The sequence below is a fragment of the Topomyia yanbarensis genome, chromosome 2 (genome assembly GCF_030247195.1).
Source record: "Topomyia yanbarensis strain Yona2022 chromosome 2, ASM3024719v1, whole genome shotgun sequence".
Taxonomy (NCBI): Eukaryota; Metazoa; Arthropoda; class Insecta; order Diptera; family Culicidae; genus Topomyia; species Topomyia yanbarensis.
In genome coordinates this window covers 234,301,697-234,323,997 of record NC_080671.1, presented here as the reverse complement: position 1 = coordinate 234,323,997, position 22,301 = coordinate 234,301,697, and the positions used below count along the sequence as shown (strand labels likewise).

The window sequence follows — 22,301 nt, the reverse complement described above, 5'->3', positions numbered from 1 at the left end:
AATGGATCGTGATTATCAATCCTCTTTGAGCGTAGAGCTGCAATTGTGCTGAGACTATCAGTGAGGATAAAGTAATGGTTCGGGGGTAAAGTATTAATTATTTGAAAACTATAGTGAACTGCTGCTAGTTCCGCTATATAAACAGAGGCGGGTTCTGCAAGTTTGAGAGAAATTGAAAAATTATTGTTGAAAATACCGAAACCAGTGGCCTCACTGATTCGTGACCCATCAGTGTAAAACATTTTAAGGCAGTCTATGTGTTGATATTTACTTGTGAATATTTTAGGGATCTCCCGCGAGCGTAGATGATCCGGAATTCCACGAATCTCTGCTTGCATGGACGTGTCAAAGAATAAAGTGGATTCAGGAATATCTAGTATATTGACGTATGTGGGAACATACCTAGCAGGCGTTATTTCTTGTGACATGTGATTGAAATACACTGTCATGAATCTGGTTTGGGGTTGAAGCTCGACAAGTCTTTCAAAATTTTCAATTACCAGTGGGTTCATAACCTCACATCGAATAAGTAAACGAGAAGAGAGATCCCAGAATCGGTCTTTTAAGGGAAGAACTCCCGCTAGTACTTCAAGACTCATTGTATGGGTCGACTGCATGCAACCTAAGGCAATTCGTAAACAGCGATACTGTATCCGTTCCAGTTTAATAATGTGAGTGTTCGCAGCTGAACGGAAACAGATGCACCCATATTCCATTACTGAAAGTATTGTTGTTTGATACAATCTTATCATGTCACTTGGATGAGAACCCCACCATGATCCAGTTATTGTTCGCAGAAAATTTATCCTTTGTTGGCATTTCGTTATTAGATACCTAATGTGGCCTCCCCATGTGCCTTTAGAATCGAACCAAATTCCAAGGTATTTAAAAGTCAGGACTTGGGCTATCGTTCTACCAACCAACTGAAGCTGAAGCTGAGCTGGATCACGCTTCCTTGAGAAAACGACCAACTCTGTTTTCTCCGTAGAGAAATCGATGCCCAGCTTTAAAGCCCAAATTGATAAATTATCCAAGCTATCTTGCAATGGTTGTTGTAAATTTATAGCTTTTGGTACTGTGGCAGAAACCACCCCATCATCTGCAAGTTGTCTTAAAGTGCATGGGCTGACAATACAATTATCAATGTCATTCACGTAAAAATTATAGAGAAGGGGGCTTAGGCAAGAGCCTTGTGGGAGGCCCATGTAACTTATTTTGAGTGTCGCCAAATCGCCATATGAAAAATGCATGTGCTTTTCTGACAATAAATTGTATAAATAATTATTTAATATCGGTGAAAGACCACATTGATGTAGCTTCTCCGAGAGAACATCAATGGAGACTGAGTCGAATGCTCCTTTTATGTCTAAGAACACAGACGCCATTTGTTCTTTTTTTGCGTAAGCGAGTTGGATTTCTGACGAAAGTAGCGCCAGACAATCATTCGTTCCCTTTCCCCTCCGAAAACCAAACTGGGTATCTGATAGCAAGCCGTTCGCCTCAACCCAATTGTCGAGACGTCGTAGGATAATTTTTTCCAACAATTTCCTGATGCAGGATAGCATTGCAATCGGTCGATACGAGTTATGATCGGAGGCTGGCTTTCCCGGTTTTGGAATAGCGATAACTCTCACTTGTCTCCAGTCGTGCGGGACAATGTTCTGCTCAAGAAGCTTATTGAATAAATTCAACAAGCGTATTTTTGCTAGGTCAGGCAGATTCTTCACCAAGTTGAATTTAATTCTGTCTAGTCCCGGAGCATTATTGTTGCATGAGAGGAGTGCAATTGAGAATTCCATCATTGTCAAAGGCGAATCTATGAAATCGTTACTTGTGGGAGCATCGCGAGTGATTTTCTGCGCAGGAGCAGAATCGGGACAAATTTTCTTGGCAAAATTAAATATCTAACGATTCGAAAAATCTTCGCTTTCATTAGTCACGTTTCGATTCCTCATTCTTCTGGCTGTGTTCCAAAGAGTACTCATTGATGTTTCTCTTGACAAGCCATCAACGAAGTGTCTCCAATAACTAGATTTCTTGGCACGACGTATACTGTCAAATTTGTTTTGCAAAATGAAATAATTTTCAAAGTTCTCACGTATACCCCCTTTCTGTTTCATAATTTCTTTGTAGGCAACTTGTTTAGCTTCATATGCATCAGAGCACTCTTTGTCCCACCAAGGATTAGGGGGCCGTCTATTTATTGTCATTCCAGGATTGCATTTCGTTTGGGCTTGTTCTGCTGCTTCAATAATTAAACCCGCTAAGAATTCATATTCTTCGGTAGGGGGTAGCTCTTCTGTCGAAGCAAGAGAAGTGGAAATTAACGTTTCGTATGTTTGGTATTGGTGGAGAAATTTTAAGGCCTTTTCTTGGCAGCTTGGGAAAAGAAGACTGTTTTCTTTTTCTGGAATTTCCGGGTAAAACAAATGATGTACCTTCGCACGCTCCGTCAGAGTCAGACTGTTCCGAAAATAGAGATGTGTAAGTGTTTTCTAAGAAGATGGGTTTAGGGGTAGCATTTTTCAACATTTCTGCATAGGAGCGCTTAGACCTCTCCTTCAAGGATCGTTTAATTTTATCCTCACGCAATTTATAAATGGGGCATGCAGAGAGCTCATGTGAGTTTTCTCCGCACATTAAACATTTTACTGAATTTTCATTGCATGTATCCTCTTGACGAGAACCCCCACATTTGCCACACCGTGCCTTATTGGAACAGTAAGTGGCTGTGTGGCCAAGCTGTTTGCAATTAAGGCAATTCATTACACGAGGAATAAAAAGGCGAACAGGGAGACGAATCTTATCGATAATGACATAGTTGGGCAGCGCAGACCCAGCGAAAGTCACTCGAAATGAGTCAGACAGTCGATAAACTTTTTTATCTCCTTCATGTGATACTGAATGCAATTGCTTGCATTCAAGTATTTTTACGTCTTTAAGTATGGTGTCTTTGAAACGACCAACCCCATGCTTAATTATGTCATCAACAGTCAAACTCGATTCTGTGATGACCCCATCAATTTCAATTTCCTTTGAAGGAATATACGCTCTATACTCACGCGTAAAAAGCTCGCAAGAAGCAATTGCATTGGCTTGTTTGAGACTACCAACGACAATGCGTATTTTATCTTTATTGACTTTGACGATCTCTTTTACATCCGAGAATCGCGAAGTCAAATCTTTAGAAATTTGAATAATATTTAGCGCCTTTACTTTACGCCTAATAAATACAATCCATGGTCCCGTTGACGACTCTGGGTAAATTTTAATTCTAGTCGGATTTAAATTTTCAGCATAAGGCTTAGGGGGAGGGTCTGTTACTCGTTCTCCCATCTCTTCATCCATTTTACCTAGCAAGAAAAACTATCACAAAAAGGAATGAAAAATATACCTGTTATACCTGTAGAACACACCTCATGTGTTACGTTGTAAACTCGGTGCCCGTTGTTTGACAATGTGACACTTGCTGTCCTTCTTCGTCGCGTTGCTTCTTCAGTAGAGAAATAGGCCTACCTGCAACACTTCAAAACTCTCTCCGGTTAAGCTGCTCGTCGGTATCACCACCACAAGCGCGCTCTCTCCGTTTCCACCGCCGCGGTAAACAAATGTGGCTACCTGTGGCTTGCTGCGAAAATCCCACTGTCGATGCGGCACTTTTCGGTGCCACTTGTTTTCCTTATTCGTCGTACCACTTCTGCGGTAGACGAATAGAGCAAATGGGTCTACCTGTGACGCTTCCCCTCTCGTCGATTAGAATTGCCCGACGACACCAATACAATATATTTTTTCTGTGTGTACAGGCACGATCACTGTCGATTTCTGCCACCGCGGTAGGCAAATTCGTCTACCCGCGGTTTGCTGTCAAAACACCGAGGATGTCGTTGACCACGCCTCCGACGTATCAACTGTCGACTCACACTTAACAAACTGGTCTCTCTCTCTCTCCCACAAAAACGCATACAGCGTCTCGCACTCCGTCACTCTCTCGAGAACAAAACCTTCCACCTGGAGGCACAACCGTCTCGGCCGGTTGCAAAAACTGTTATGTGTATAGCTTAGCTTGCGTCAACGGTCATTTCAAACACAAGTGGGTGGCTAATTAAACTGCATTGGTGGCACTGCTGGGGGTGGCAAATTAAACTGCGTTGGTGGCAATGCTGTCGGTGAGGATTGGAAAGCAATCCACTGAACTGATCCAAAACGGAAGAACGAAGAGAATTTGGTTTGGAGAGAATTTGGTTTGGGGAGAAATTGGTTGGAGTCGATTGGAGATGGGAGAAAAATCACGATATATGAGGGAGAAAAGTCACGACCGCTAAACGAGACGCACGAGTTTTTTTGCATTCGCAAAAATAGCGAGCCGAATGGCTTCCCTAAGGACGAGCCTCGTTAAACCTTAACCCGCACGAGGCCGGTCCCTGAATTATCGCCAGTTGTGTTTGGGTGAACCCAAATTTAAGCCTAAAAACGCAACAATATCAACGGGTGTTAATACCCTCCGGATTGAGTGGTAAGTTCCGACGTACCACGTGCCGTCCACAAACCGTACCCCCGCCGCAAACCTTCCCTCCATCGAGAGCCGAGAGACCGTAATCGTCAGGATCCAGATCCGCCGCCCAGATCAGCTGTTATCATCATAACCACCACCACCGCCGCCGCAGATCCTCACTACCCCGCCATCCCACCGTGTAGCCACCGTCGTATTGACACAATAAAACGTAGAAGGTGTTTATTGCAAGGGTTTATAAAGTGTAGGTTACCACACGTCCGAAATCTCCCCCATAGCCACAACACCCTGGGACTCGGTGAATAAAAGAGGCCTTGAGTGCCCGCTCCAAGACTCCCATACCAGGAGTCGGAGTTTTGGCGAATCCCCATCTGGGACAAGCATTTTCCCGAGGCGAGAGCCTTATATCTGGCGCCCAACGTAAAATTATGGTTCCTAGGAGAGAAGAAATATTCGCAGAATATTTTTTCTTCATTAGTTGTGGGAGAGATTTCGAGTATTAGTCTCTCAATTCCACTCTGGTCGCATCACACTTGAAAAATTGGAAACCTTTGCAATTATTTGATTCGCGGTGGTTAAAGCACGTGGCAGTGATTGTACGGTCATTAGGGTCAGGTCGAATGCTCGCACTAAATTTATCCTTGACTGGTTAATGACAATCGGAAACATCTACAAAGCGTTCTAGGGGAAGTGATGTGTGAAACCTACTTGATTTCTTTTGATTGATAAACAAATCTCCAACCATTTCGCATTTATTCCTCGACTTTATTGCACGGCACGTTAATCATGCCTACACGTCGGTCCGTTTCTGGTCCGGATTTCGGGATATTATACCATAACCTGCGGGTTGACCACCTAACCGCAGGTGAACTTGATTATGAGCTGCTGCTCCGAAATGTTCGCATCGGAGATGACGAGTCCCGTTGTAAACGCCGGCGTAGGTTGAATGGAATTCTGAAAAATGAACGTGAAGGCCATGAATCCATTATTCACTATCACCAAGATCCAGCAGTGGATCTAAGTATGTGCCAGCAACGGTACAACGAACTCACTCGCATTCTAACAACTACGCCGAAAAATGTTACAGAATTTTGTAAAGCCAGACTGTTACATTTGGGTCACTGATTGGCGGTAATCGAAAATCATTGTCATGAAGAGCTGCGATTAAAAGTTAGCCAGGAATTCAATAAAGTTCTCGATCTCTTGTCCGAACATTTTTGGGAGGAAGACAACTCTTCTTCAGAGGCCAGGGAACAAGAGGTCGTAAACAGCTAATTGTAGGACGAAGCAGCGGGGGGAATCAGCGAGGCCGGTCCTTCATACACCACTACTACTGTAACCTCCACGGGAACCATACCTAGGACTCCGACAGAAACACTCTTCGTTTCCCAGGACGACTTCAATAAAGCTATGGTTAGTATTGGTACCCTGATAAAATCATTGACAACCCAAGTCACCAATTTGAAAGAGCACTTGAACCAACCGCAAGTATCGCAGCCGAGCCGACCAGCGGCAAATCTAAATGAAACTAACCCCTTCCTGTCACCAGATGATTATCTACCAGAAATTAATCCGGAGCTCTTCTATCTTAATAACACAGATTTCAGAAAAGTATCCCGCTCATCTACAATAATCACCAAAGCCATAACCAGGGGAATACCATTTTCAACACCCGTCTCCACCACCGCTCAATCTAACCCAGTTAGACAGCATAACCCATTTTTCGGGAACGATGAACAAAACCAAACTTTTAACCGCAGAATCGACGAAATTCAATTCAGTCCATTTCACGATGCAAATCATCTCGAGCGGGAAATACCCGTTACATATTCTAATTCAGACCGCGATTTCCCCCAGAAGCTATCTCACGGAAAGTCATTCCCGTGTCTCAATGGAAAATAAAAAAATACTCCGGAAACGACCAGGGTTTGAGCTTGAACGAGTTTTTGAACGACGTTCAGCAACTAGCCATTTCTGAACACGTGAATGAAGCCGATCTGTTTGATTCCGCGGTACATCTGTTCGATGGAGCTGCGTTATGTTGGTACACAGCTCAGCGCAATCGAAACTCGCTGTTGGGATGGGCACACCTAGTCCAAGAACTTATAAATGAGTATAGGCATCCAGATCTCGACTCAGTCCTTCGGACAAAAATTTATCAGACACGGCAACAAAAGGGCGAATCTTTCCAGCAGTATTACTTGCAAATGGAGAAGCTTTTCTTAGCCATGAACCATGGATTAGCCGACGTAGAAAAAGTGGAGGTATTGAAAATGAACCTTCGTTACGATGGGAAAAAAGCACTCATTGGACGTAACGTTAGGACGCTCAGAGAATTGATTGCTATAGGCAAAGATTTAGATGCGACCGATTACTCTGCCTTTGCAAAAGTTTTCGGGTCCAATAAGAAGGAAACATGCGCCATTTATTCAAATACTGACGTCATCAACCCCCCAAGGACATTTTACAACAAGAATCGTCAAGGAGAACACAAATCATTGCGTTACAAGGATAACAAGAGCGAGGGAAACTACTCAAACGGGGGGGGGGGGGCGCAAACACAACCCGAAAAATGACAATAAACCCTCGTCGTATAATAAAAACGAAAAAACCTATCCTGACGAAGGCCAGGAAGCAGGACCTAGTAAACCAAGTCCGCTTATGAAGCTAATTGCGAATTACGTACCTCCAACCAATAGAGAATTTTTTAATTGCGGAGAGCTTCATAAGCTTAAAGATTGTCCAATTCCCCTTAAAGTATTTTGCGCCAGATGTGTACTTAAGGGTTTTACGGCAGAAAACTGCCCCTACTGTTTAAAAAACTCCATCAGGAAGACCTAAAGTCGCCGGTTCTTCCTACGAAATCTGTCTGAACCAGTGGAATTACAAACCGCCGACGGATCACCATTGGATGTGCTTGGAGAAATCATGATTCCCTTTACGTTCCGAGGCAAAACGAGAGTTATTCCCACTTTGGTGGCCCCTAATCTCACCAAGGAATGTATATGCGGAATGGATTTCTGGAGAGCCTTCGGTATATACCCGTCAATTGTCGCTATTCAGGAGACGCAGTCAAAATTGGACCTTCCAAGACCAACTCCAGAACCATTTCTATCTAAAAAGCAACAACAAATTTTAGATACCACTAAACTAAACTTCAAAATCGCCGAGGCTGATCGCCTAGATACGACGAAATGGTGTGAACATAAAATCATCATGAAAGATGAAGTGAAATCCGCCAAACCGATACGACTGTACCCCTACCCCATATCCCCTAAGATTCAAGAAGGTTTATTTGCCGAGCTGGACCGATTACTCGAACGGGGAATAATAGAGGAATCAAATTCAGATTGGTCGTTGAATATCGTTCCCATTCGAAAATCCTCGGGAGCGATCCGACTTCGTCTGGACGCCCGCAAGCTGAATGAAAGAACCGTACGTGATGCTTACCCTCTTCCTCATCCGGGACGGATTCTGGGCCGACTCCCACGGGAGAGATATTTGTCGACAATAGACCTCTCGGAGGCATTTTTGCAAATTCCGCTTGCTAAGGAGTCGCGCAAGTTCTGCTCGTTCAGCGTTCAAGGGAAGGGGATGTTCCAGTTCACCCGATTGCCCTTCGGGTTAATTAACAGTCCAGCAACCTTAGCGAGGTTAATGAATCGAGTTCTGGGGCATGGGGTGCTGGAACCGAATGTCTTCGTTTACTTGGACGACATCGTCATAGTAACGGAGACATTTGAAGAGCACGTACGGCTTTTGAACGAAGTGGCCACACAACTACGAAAAGCGAACTTGTCAATTAAGCTAGAGAAGTCTCATTTCTGCCGGAACGAAATTCCTTTTTTAGGTTACATTCTGTCATCGCAAGGATTACGAATTAACTCTGAGAAAATAAAACCAATTGTGGAATATGAGCGCCCCACTTCAATCACAAAACTTCGCCGTTTTATCGGAATGTCTAACTATTATCGGCGTTTCGTAGCCGATTTCAGTGAGACTACCGCAGCCCTTTCAGAACTTCTTAAAACGAAGTCAAAATTTCTGAAATGGACTCCTCAGGCGGAGAAAGCATTCCAGGCAGTGAAAGAAAAATTAATTACAGCTCCAATTTTGTCCAGTCCGGATTTCGACCACGAGTTTGCTATCCACACAGATGCCAGTGATTATGCCATTGCCGGGGTTCTCACCCAGAAAATTGACGGCTTAGAGCGAGTCGTGGAATATTACTCCCGAAAACTGACAACCCCGGAACGGTCATACCACGCCACTGAGAAAGAAGGCTTGGCAGCTCTTCTTTCAATAGAACATTTCCGCGGCTACGTGGAGGGCAGCCATTTTGTTTTAGTCACAGACTCTTCGGCGTTGACCTTTATTATGAGATCGAAGTGGAGAACTTCCTCTCGTCTTAGCCGGTGGAGTGTATCCCTCCAACAGTACGACATGACAATTACTCACCGTCGAGGGAGGGAAAATGTACCCGACGCGAAGCATTATGACAATTTCCACTCGCTCTGACTCGACTTGGTACAATAATTTAAGACAATCTATCCTGGAAGTACCAGATGATTACCCAGACTTCCGGATGGAAGGGGACGTGATAATGAAATATGTGTTCAATGATGATTTAGCGGATCATCGATTCGACTGGAAAATAGTCCCCAGCCCAGAGAGTAGAGAGGACATCATGAAAGGTAATCATGACGATTGTATGCACATTGGGACTGATAAGGCTTTAGCTCGAATCCGCCAGCAGTACTACTGGCCGAATATGGTTAGGGATGTTAGAAACCACATTCGAAAATATGCGCACTGCAAGGAAATCAAGGCCCCAAATGCGTCCACCAGCTCTCCTATGGGAGACATACGCGCCCCCTCCCGACCCTGGCAGATAATCGCGCTAGATTACATAGGACCCCTCCCTCGATCAAAATCCGGTAAACAATATATACTTGTGACCATAGACCTTTTCAGCAAGTGGGTGCAACTGCATGCTTTTCCCCAGATCTCAGTCAAAACCCTCTGTACCGAGTTAACTGACCGCTGGTTTTTTCGCAATTCGATACCCGCGATTCTACTGTCTGATAACGCAAGCACTTTTACGTCACGAGAATTTAAACAACTTTTAGATCGCTTTGAAATAAAGCACTGGCTTAAGTCGCGGTATCATTCCCAAGCGAACCCGGTAGAACGCGTCAATCGTACCATTAATACCGCGATACGTTCATATGCGAGAGAAAATCAACGCGAGTGGGATTCGCGATTGTCGGAAATAGAAGTAGTTATAAATTCCACTATTCACTCCTCCACTGGATACAGTCCGTTTCGAATCGCGAAATTTGAAGAAGTCGTTCTCAAAGGAGTAGATCATTCTAAATTTAGGGATGAGACAGAAATTACAATCGAAGCACGGCTTGCCCGGATTCGCGAGGATTCACCACAACTGTACTCAATCGTACAGAAACATCTCATGAAAGCTCATGCCACATCCACGAATATATACAACCTTAGAACGCGTAAACCCGCTAAACCCTTTGAAATAGGAGATACAGTATACAAAAGGAACACTAAGAATTCGAATGCGAGCGAGTTTTATAATGCAAAGCTAGCAGCTCAATATGGGTATCGTCATATGAACTAATTGATTCCATGGGTCGTAACATTGGCGTCTGGCCGGCTAGCTTGATAAAGCCAGCGTAAAATGGCCGCAATCTGTAAAGGAAACTGTAGAAATAAAATGGATACAGCAGGAATGTGTTTTTTATTATTCTTTTTAACTCACCATTTTGCCTACTTCGCTAACGGTACGTTCTGATGCTTTCCGCGGGGCATCTCAGCATAGTTAGCGCATTCTGAGCGCTACAGTCCAGTTAAAGGCCGAGTAATTGAAAATGATTTTCCTCTCAAGGTCGTCCAAACAAGCATCGACAAAATGAGAGTGAATTTACTTAACTATGATCCGATGGGTTTTGAAGCTAAAAGTTAACTGAAACCCGGATAATTGATGAACTTACACAACCTTGTTCGTGAAGTTTGGTGCTGCCCTCTAGCAACCACACGAAAAATCGGAATTTTTATAGTATGAATCGATAATATTTGCACGATCTCGATAGGCCAAGTATCGATTAATCAGGAGATCTCACTCAAACAATGATATTTATCTCTAACAATCAATCTCGATGGCGATCCTACCCAAGGTTCGACAAATAACCGATGCAACTTTAATTTAGTCTTGTGCGATCGTTCGTATCTGTCGATTATCTTCGTAGTATAACCCGTGGCGTGTAGGTCTTGTACCCCTGTGCCGTGTAATAATTTGAAAGATGACGTGTGATATGGGAGGCGAGGTCATTCACCTTTCCGGGATGTTCCATCGAATGAACCCAGTGTGCTTTGCTATCGTTTCGATCGTCACAACTGGTCAAGGATTTTGATCATTTATTTAAAAAAAGGTATTCGAAATGTGCCTAATAATTTGCGCAGCTATTGCCTCGTTCATTTAGTGTTGTAAGATAAGATTTGTTTTCGGTGGACACCAAATTTTCAAGTGTGATGTTATTTTCGTTTTTTGTTGTTGTTTAGTTATCTACAGTCAATAGTAAGTAAAAAGCTCTAAAAAAATCAATTGTAAGTAAATTTATTTTTTTTTTGCCTGACCAGAGGGGGAATGTTACCGTCATTTGGTAACAATTTAGTACGTGTTGGATTTTAGGGAATACTCTGTATAGCTTAGCTTGCGTCAACGGTCATTTCAAACACAAGTGGGTGGCTAATTAAACTGCATTGGTGGCACTGCTGGGGGTAGCAAATTAAACTGCGTTGGTGGCACTGCTGTCGGTGGGGATTGAAAAGCAATCCACTGAACTGATCCAAAACGGAAGAACGGAGAGAATTTGGTTTGGAGAGAATTTGGTTTGGGGAGAAATTGGTTGGAGTCGATTGGAGATGGGAGAAAAATCACGATATATGAGGGAGAAAAGTCACGACCGCTAAACGAGACGCACGAGTTTTTTTGCATTCGCGAAAATAGTGAGCCGAATGGCTTCCCTAAGGACGAGCCTCGTTAAACCTTAACCCGCAGGCCGGTACCTGAATTATCGCCAGTTGTGTTTGGGTGAACCCAAATTTAAGCCTAAAAACGCAACAATATCAACGGGTGTTAATACCCTCCGGATTGAGCCGTAAGTTCCGACGTACCACGTGCCGTCCACAAACCGTACCCGTGATCGAAGGGATTTTCGCCCCGCCGCAAACCTTCTCTCCATCGAGAGCCGAGAGACCGTAATCGTCAGGATCCAGATCCGCCGTCCAGATCAGCTGCCATCATCATCACCACCACCACCGCCGCCTCAGATCCTCACTACCCCGCCATCCCACCGTGTAGCCACCGTCGTATTGACACAATAAAACGTAGAAGGTATTTATTGCAAGGGTTTATAAAGTGTAGGTTACCACACGTCCGAAATCTCCCCCATAGCCACAACACCCTGGGACTCGGTGAATAAAAGAGGCCTTGAGTGCCCGCTTCAAGACTCAAGGAGTTTTGGCGAATCCCCATCTGGGACAAGCATTTTCCCGAGGCGAGAGCCTTATAATGAAAATCCTCTTTCAGCAATATGGATTCAAGGTTTGCCTGAAGTGAAAATTATCAATTAAAATACACGCTGTCTCCCTTATTGGGCCAACATATGTTTTTCGTCTTATAACTATGTTAAACATACCTGTAGTTCATTTATTGCTACCCATGAATTTGATGGAAATCCTTGTAGCATCGGAACTAAAAACTGCAAGCATCCACTCCAGTGTCCTATTAACAACATCATACAGATAAGGTTGAATATCCGCATGAAAACGGAGGCCATATTCAGAAACTGAAAAAAGATTTAATAATAAAATGTTCATACATTAATATTGGATTAGGTTCATTTCAAAATATAAATATTTTTTCTACAGTGTGCCCTATGGTGACAAGAAAAAAAATAACGTTCGCCGGCCAACTCCTAAATTGATTCCTAGTCTCACCAAAAGTGTCTGCACGAAGTTTGAACCAAATCGGCTAAGTCTAGTAACCGGACCAGCGTGCTTGAAGTTAGTATGGGATTTTTAAATTCGAATTTAAATTTAGCAAATTTGTCGAAAACTTGCAATCAATCAAACTTTGTTAGAACAAGTTATTAAACGAAGTGAGCCAATTTTAACAATTTTAAATTGGTGTGATTTAAAATACGCGAAGAATTGTAGCCAATTTAACAATCTTTCTTGTTTTCGCTTGCAGTAAAAATCTGATGCTGTCAGTGCCATCTAGCGGTGAAAATGAGAGTTCATGTAAATTTTCGAAAAATCCCATGCAAATTCCTAGCACGTTTGTCCAGTAGCTAGACTGGTTCGAATTGGTTCAAATTTAGAAAAGGTACTCTTAATGAGACCAGAAATCGACTCAGGAGTGGGTTGATTTAGTTCTTAAAAATTACCTAACTTGGATGGGAAGTAGAAACGACTTCTTGCCCCATAAAAAAATGATATTTTCAAAACTGTGCACTCGATTGACGAAATCGGCTGCCTTCATGATCGACCTACTAATTCACTGACTAAATCAAATTACATCGGGGAAAGATTTTCGTAACCATACTAATTAATAGACTTCATCCGTTTAAATCTGGTACCGGGCCTAATCGAATGAAAAATCGACTGAAAAAAAATTCTTGCATTGAAACAAGATTTAATAGTCATTTTGTTCAGCAGACGATATCGGTTCTCGTCTTGTCGACAAATGCAACAGTTAAAATGTTTAAAGTTAAAATGTATCATTCTAATTGATTATAAGGGAGACTGAGGAGACTTGATCCCCTTTTTGTCTGTCTCATATAAAGAAGGGATATGCAATCACTCCAAAAATCGATTTTCCAACCGAGGCCCGGAGGGCCGAGTGTTATATCCCATTCGATTCAGTTCGTCGAGATCGCAAAATGTCTGAGTGTGTGTATGTAAGTGTGTATGTATGTGTGTGTCAATTATGTCACTCAATTTTTTCAGAGATGGCTGAACCGATTTTCACAAACTTAATTTCAAATGAACGGTATAACGCTCCCATAAGACGCTATTGATTTTTCAATTGATCGGACTTTCGGTTCCGGAGTTACGGATTGAAGAGTGCGGTCACACAGCAAACTCTTAACCAGAGTTAAAAATATTCAAATTCATTGAATGAAAATTGATCATATTCAGCCGCATTCATTTTCAATATTCAGTGATGCAGCTGAAAACGTCAAATGAAGAAACCGCCTATTCATCCATGCACATTTTCATTCGTCTTCGATTATTACCCGAAGCGACCGTGCAGCAACGCATCAAACGCATCAAAGTATGCCCTGGCACAATGTAAGCGATAATGATTGTTGTTTCATATGCTTTACCGGAATTTGAAAACATTTAACTAGATAATTAGTGAAATGAATATATTGTACGATATTCAACTGAATGAATAAGGATGGATATTTGAATGAATATTTTTTTCTATTCACCACGAGTCGCATCAGGTTCATTTTCAGCCGTCAAAAAAGAATTTCGATTATTTTTAACTCTGCTCTTAACCGATTTTGACAAACTTGATTTCAAATAAAAGATATAATACCCCCAATGACAGCTATCGAATTAAAATTCAGTTCTGACTTTTGGCTCCGGAGTTACAGGTTGGTTATTGCGGTCACATAGTAATTTCTAATATGAACCAGTACAATCGTAATACCTCATAGGTTTAAAATCTATTGAAATGAACATCAAATTACTTTGATTCGCAGGCCTAGATCACTGATGGTGAATCAAAGATTATTGGAATATATTGTCCACTATCGATAATTCTGGAAGTCCTAGGTTTCGGGCATATTTCAGATCTAAAGCGACTTCGGTGATGACTGAACCAATTTTAATTATACTAGACACAAATGAAGGTACGGTGTTCCTAAAACCGTTATTAACAAAAAAATGACCACAAATTTGTCATACGGCATTCGAAAGATACAGTATCCAAGCATCTTCTCAGTGAATTTCAAAATGATCCATCGAGAGATTCGAGAGAAATTGCAATTTGAAGTTTTTTGACACGTTTCATAAGGCTACCAGCAAACACCCACGGGTTTGGTCCTATCTCTATTTGTCTACTTATTTAGGACATGGCATTTGAAAGATATAGTAATCAAGTATATCCCCTGCAAGTTTGAAAATATTTCATTGACGGAATCGAAATTTATAACGGTTCGGATGTGGTATGCGGTCATAGATGGGTTTTCTACCAGACTTCAAGCGTGAATCCATGTTTGTCCATTGACTATTTAGATCGTTTATACGTGTCGCGGTTTTTAAAGGAAAACCTTACCATTTAGTTACATAAATATAATGTACAAAAAGTGTTATTTATATGGTGCACTGAAAAAATATGAAAATAGGATTGCCTACCAAATGTTAAATATAATGCGTAAAATAAAAAAAAATGGATAAAAGTTGGAATGTTTACTTCAAAAGACCATATCTCAATGGTTTGTTGACCGATTCTAATTATTTTTTCATTATTGAACAGGTAGACGCTTCATCGTTAATTTTCATTTAGAAGAATATAAAATAGAGTCATCTACATCAATAAATAGACAATATAATTAATCCCAACTATATGTATTATCATTATTTAATGAATATCTTTGTTTAAAAATAGCGGCCTATCCATTTTTATGTACTAGTTGATTGCAATTGCTGTATAAACATCTGAATGTCAAATTCTCATGATAAGTTTCGACAATAAAACTGACAATAGCTAGAGATATGAGCAGATGAACTTGTACTAATAACATCCCCTTTGACCAGTTTTAACATCTGTCAACCCAACCAGCGAATCACGATTGTACAAAATTTCCAACAAAAACCGTATCATAACATAAATTGATCTGAATCAGCAAATACCTTTATATTTTTTAAATTTACGGTTTTATTTTTCCATGATTTGTATTTTGTGTTTGTTGCATTCAACTAATGTATAGAAATTGATAGGTCGTCGTTTTGAATACAAAATTATTCATTAAATAGTGATAATATATATATAGTTGAGGATAATTATGTTGTCTATTGTTTGAAGTAGGCAACTCTATTTTATATTCTTTTTAATGAAAATTAACGATGAAATGTCTACTTGTTCAATAATGAAAAAAAATTAGAATCGGTCTACAAACCATTGAGATATGGCCTTTTGAAGTAAACATTCCGACTTTTATCCATTTTTTAAATTACACATTATATTTAACGTTTGGTAGACAACTCTATTGTCATATTTTTTGCAGTGCACCATATAAATAACACTTTTTGTACATTATATTTATTTTTTTTCAATTCGTTTATTTGGCACGGCTCAAGGCGTTAGCTTCACGGAGCCGTGGGTTTTTTCTATATTTACATGATGTAAACAATACAAATAATAAACAATGCTAAGATCGATCCCGTATGCGCGACTTGCCATTGCGCGCGGAGATCCGTTTTCGTGTCGGGGAAATCCTTGCATTCACGTCAACTATATCATGGGGGTCATTTGTATCTTTGTCGTCTTTGCACATGTCCGGATCATCATCGGGGTTACTGCCTTGATGTTCGCGATCAGGTGTTGTTCCCAACTTCTTTCCCTTTCGGGTCACGACCGTGAACCCTCCATCATTGCTAGTAGCTCCCTCGTTGCTAGAATTAGCTGTTGAGTTTGTGGTACTTGACGCGGCTTTCGCAGTTGTCATTATTGCTTGAACAGCAGCCACAAATTTGGCAACCGTTTGTGGCTCAGGGAATGATATTGGAGACTGAGTGTTGGTATTTCTATCTGTAGATGAGCTTTTCTTAGCGGTTTCTGGGCAGGATCGTCCGTAATGTGCCGTTTGTTCACAGAACTGGCACGTGTTAGTTTGTCCTTGATATGTACATAGAGTTCGCTGTATAATGGTATCACCCCCTTCTGTTGTATACTGCAGGGTAAGGTAGGAGGGAATGGGTTGGTCTACTCGCATTCTCATCACAAAAACACCATTTGAAATACCTGGAAAGTAGTTGCTCCACGTATCCTCCGTGATTGATTCCACTTCTCCGAAATACGACATGAATCTTTTAATGGCCACTTTGCAAGTACGTGGTGCCAAATCATGTAATTAAACTTCCACGTTTCCGTTATCCATATACACAGGGATCTTGATTTTTGCGGTGTCACAATCCGGAACGTGTTTCAAGTTGTTTTGCGAAATGAATCTTTTCGCCTGGGCGAATTTGTTGAACGTTATCAGCACCGCGTATCTGACGTGCTCCAACTGAATGAAACTGACGTCTGAAAACCGAAGCTGCATTTTCTCCTTCAGCAAATGTTCCACATCACCAATACTCGATCTTATGCGGAAAGACCGGAAGTCAATGGCCACCGTGTTGGCCTGAAGAATCACATTTTGTTGTCGAGACTCAGTCATCTTGATAGAATAATAGTAACGGTTCCCTTTGTTCTTCAGACAAAGCACACAAGAAAAAAGCAACTGCTTGCGCTGGCTTGGATAGCAGCAGAGAGCACACTGGTATTGTGACTGATGCCTTTGGTGGTTGAGAATAGACTGTACATTATATTTATGTAACTAAATGGTAAGATTTTCCTTCGAAAACCGCGACACGTATAAACGATCTAAATAGTCAATGAACAAACATGGATTCACTCTTGAAGTCTGGTAGAAAACCCATCTATGACCGCATACCACATCCAAACCGTTATAAATTTCGATTCCGTCAATGAAATATTTTCAAACTTGCACGGGATATACTTGATTACTATATCTTTCGAATGCCATGTACTAAATAAGTAGACAAATATTTTTTGTTTATAGAGATAGGACCAAACCCGTGGGTGTTTACTGGTAGCCTTATAAAACGTGTCATAAAATTTCAAATCGCAATTTCTCCCGAATCTCTCGATGGTTCACTTTGAAATTCACTGAGAAGATGCTTGGATACTGTATCTTTCGAATGCCGTATGACAAATTTATGGTCATTTTTGTTAATAACGGTTTTAGGAACACCGTGAAACATATAATATGAAGTTCGGTGTTGAACCCTACATCTACTGCCCCACCTCCTACTTCTCCCCCCCCCCCTTTCTCTCACCCACCCTCTCAGACCTACCTCCCTCCTGCATTCCCGTCATCCACCCCGTATATTAAAATAAGTTATGCGGTTCCCGAGGCATCATCCACTTCCCACTAATTATATCCCTTCCCTTCTCCACCATGAAGTTAACATGAAGACAATATTGAACTCACGCTGATTAAGCTATATAAATATTATATTTTGTTCGTTTCCAGTATGTCAATGTCGGCACGTTGCTTATCAGGTTCGTGACAGTCGTGCACTTATATATGCTTATCAAGTATGATAAGAATATAATAGACATTTCCACAATGGTACATTGAACGTAACCAGGCATTAAATCATAGTTTGGATAAATGAGAAAGGCACAATTGCACTGCTAGGTGGATTAAAATAGGGTTTTATTTTTCAATCCAACTCCGTAAAATGATAAAAAACTATGTATTTTTTGTAGTTTTATATTGTTTCTACACTCAAATGACTAAATTTTTCATTGTTCTAACTATATAACGTATTAATTGTTCCGAGTGATTCGTTCCTAATGTTAAAATGTAAATTAATTAATTTTATGTTGAGTGGTATGGTGCTTCGCATCAAAGACGATATAAATAAATAAATAAAAGTTGTTTGTCTTTTCCTAGGTCATTCAGTCTGAGTTTTACATCAAAAGAGTTTTTAATTTTTAATTTAATTTTACATATCATCAAATCCTATTAATAAACAGGAGAAATACGTCGCTACGTTGTTTACCTCAAATGTAATTTTCATTTTTTCTAAGTGTATAGGCTTCATCCATCGCTGCACAGTTCGTCCACTATCTACTTGATTTTGATTCACACTTAATTCGAAATGATGCTGGTCTTACTGTGACGGAAATGGATTCCACATATAACATTTTCTCATTTGATTGGATACCCTGAACTAGTGGCAGATCACTTGTGATGCATTTTTAGAAATCAGCGAAATTAAATAAATTTCTTTCCATCAAAATAGAAATTCATAATGTATTTTGCGTTGCGTGTAAGACGTCAAAACCCTACGAAAAACTATCCCTACATGCAACAAAACGTCGAACAAAGTGGATCAACATAGAACGTTTGTTAAACAAACTTTTCTGCGAGGGGGTGCTAAGTTGATGCAAAAATGGAAATTAAATGATTTTTTTCCTAATCTGAAGCAAATTTGTTATACATTCTTAGAGTGATCTGCCCGTAGACCCTGAAGCAGCTCAATATTTTCATTCATTTACCAAAGAAGGTACTTTGCACATACCATCGTATTAGAACAACGAATTCCAATTTTGGACAGTAACTCCAGCAGCTGCGTTTAGTATATCGTCCCAATCCTAATCGTAATTACCAAAATTTAGGTTATACATATTGCCAAGAAAAAATTGATGCTGCGTAAACTTATTGACGAGTTATCAAATGATTGAATGATGTGTAGGCCACCAAATCGCTATCTTCTGACAACTGCTTTAGGACAGATATACATGCAATCAAACGGGTTTGAAAACTTTTCAATTTATTCTTTTGTTTTCATGAAAATCATTCACCTTTAAAAATAAAAGTCATGTGTTCCCGGGATTTCCCGGGAAATTTATTATTTATTTTCCGAATCCCGGGAAGTTGAAAACCGTCGGGAAATGGAAGCTCTAATCCCAACCTTGACTGAAATAAACGACATTGATGCTGCATCCTTCCATTCGGGTACCAACTTTTTCCTATGACAGAATCACTTCCTAATGCACCCGAAACCATAGAGGCGATTTCCGTTTCGGTAACAGAGTTCTTGATAGTGTAAATCATCTTCCGAATAGCGAAAAACTTCAGGGACGTATATTGTCTTAAATCGCTTTACTGCGCGTTGGTCCGCTCAACGTTAGAATATTGTTCAGCTGTTTGGAATCCATACTACCAGAATGGGATTGACAGAATCGAGGCTGTCCAACGCAGGTTCATACGCTTCGCCCTTCGGCATCTCCCATGGCGAAACAGATTTCAGCTGCCGAGCTATGAAAACCGTTGCCAGCTAATACACCTCGATACACTCAGCATTCGGAGGGACTGCTCTCGAGCATTGTTCGTCTCGGACTTACTCTCTGCCAGAGTGGATTGCCCAACAATCCTCGGACGTCTGGATCTTCAAGCCCGCGTCCGAGCTCTACGTAATAACTCTCTTCTGCGAGTTCCGTTCAGGAGAACCAACTATGGTTGCCAGAGCGCTGTTACTGGACTCCTGCGAATTTTTAACAGTGTTGCGACGGCCTTTGACTTTGACCGGACGTGGAATGCGATTAAAGCGAAAATGTTGGCAATTTTAAAATGTAATTAGTTAAAGCAACCACCATTAGGGCCAAGGGGCCTGTTGGTGAAGGTAATAAACATAAACATAAACATAAACATAAACATAAACATAAACATAAACATAAACATAAACATAAACATAAACATAAACATAAACATAAACATAAACATAAACATAAACATAAACATAAACATAAACATAAACATAAACATAAACATAAACATAAACATAAACATAAACATAAACATAAACATAAACATAAACATAAACATAAACATAAACATAAACATAAACATAAACATAAACATAAACATAAACATAAACATAAACATAAACATAAACATAAACATAAACATAAACATAAACATAAACATAAACATAAACATAAACATAAACATAAACATAAACATAAACATAAACATAAACATAAACATAAACATAAACATAAACATAAACATAAACATAAACATAAACATAAACATAAACATAAACATAAACATAAACATAAACATAAACATAAACATAAACATAAACATAAACATAAACATAAACATAAACATAAACATAAACATAAACATAAACATAAACATAAACATAAACATAAACATAAACATAAACATAAACATAAACATAAACATAAACATAAACATAAACATAAACATAAACATAAACATAAACATAAACATAAACATAAACATAAACATAAACATAAACATAAACATAAACATAAACATAAACATAAACATAAACATAAACATAAACATAAACATAAACATAAACATAAACATAAACATAAACATAAACATAAACATAAACATAAACATAAACATAAACATAAACATAAACATAAACATAAACATAAACATAAACATAAACATAAACATAAACATAAACATAAACATAAACATAAACATAAACATAAACATAAACATAAACATAAACATAAACATAAACATAAACATAAACATAAACATAAACATAAACATAAACATAAACATAAACATAAACATAAACATAAACATAAACATAAACATAAACATAAACATAAACATAAACATAAACATAAACATAAACATAAACATAAACATAAACATAAACATAAACATAAACATAAACATAAACATAAACATAAACATAAACATAAACATAAACATAAACATAAACATAAACATAAACATAAACATAAACATAAACATAAACATAAACATAAACATAAACATAAACATAAACATAAACATAAACATAAACATAAACATAAACATAAACATAAACATAAACATAAACATAAACATAAACATAAACATAAACATAAACATAAACATAAACATAAACATAAACATAAACATAAACATAAACATAAACATAAACATAAACATAAACATAAACATAAACATAAACATAAACATAAACATAAACATAAACATAAACATAAACATAAACATAAACATAAACATAAACATAAACATAAACATAAACATAAACATAAACATAAACATAAACATAAACATAAACATAAACATAAACATAAACATAAACATAAACATAAACATAAACATAAACATAAACATAAACATAAACATAAACATAAACATAAACATAAACATAAACATAAACATAAACATAAACATAAACATAAACATAAACATAAACATAAACATAAACATAAACATAAACATAAACATAAACATAAACATAAACATAAACATAAACATAAACATAAACATAAACATAAACATAAACATAAACATAAACATAAACATAAACATAAACATAAACATAAACATAAACATAAACATAAACATAAACATAAACATAAACATAAACATAAACATAAACATAAACATAAACATAAACATAAACATAAACATAAACATAAACATAAACATAAACATAAACATAAACATAAACATAAACATAAACATAAACATAAACATAAACATAAACATAAACATAAACATAAACATAAACATAAACATAAACATAAACATAAACATAAACATAAACATAAACATAAACATAAACATAAACATAAACATAAACATAAACATAAACATAAACATAAACATAAACATAAACATAAACATAAACATAAACATAAACATAAACATAAACATAAACATAAACATAAACATAAACATAAACATAAACATAAACATAAACATAAACATAAACATAAACATAAACATAAACATAAACATAAACATAAACATAAACATAAACATAAACATAAACATAAACATAAACATAAACATAAACATAAACATAAACATAAACATAAACATAAACATAAACATAAACATAAACATAAACATAAACATAAACATAAACATAAACATAAACA

At 38.6% G+C, this 22,301-nt stretch overlaps 1 protein-coding gene across 9 annotated transcripts in view; it reads right to left on the bottom strand.

The window, feature by feature from the left end:
• The window catches only part of LOC131678338 (putative uncharacterized protein DDB_G0282133), a 2,723,618-nt gene that overhangs the window by 887,712 nt on the left and 1,813,605 nt on the right, over nucleotides 1–22,301 (bottom strand). For all 9 annotated transcript variants that reach the window (XR_009303629.1, XM_058958408.1, XM_058958411.1 and 6 more), the window contains one exon: nucleotides 12,232–12,381. Coding sequence is in view for 8 of the 9 variants with exons in the window: in XM_058958408.1 (XP_058814391.1) it covers nucleotides 12,232–12,381 (150 nt within the window). In the remaining variant the exon portion in view is untranslated. The remainder of the gene's footprint in view (nucleotides 1–12,231; nucleotides 12,382–22,301) is intronic.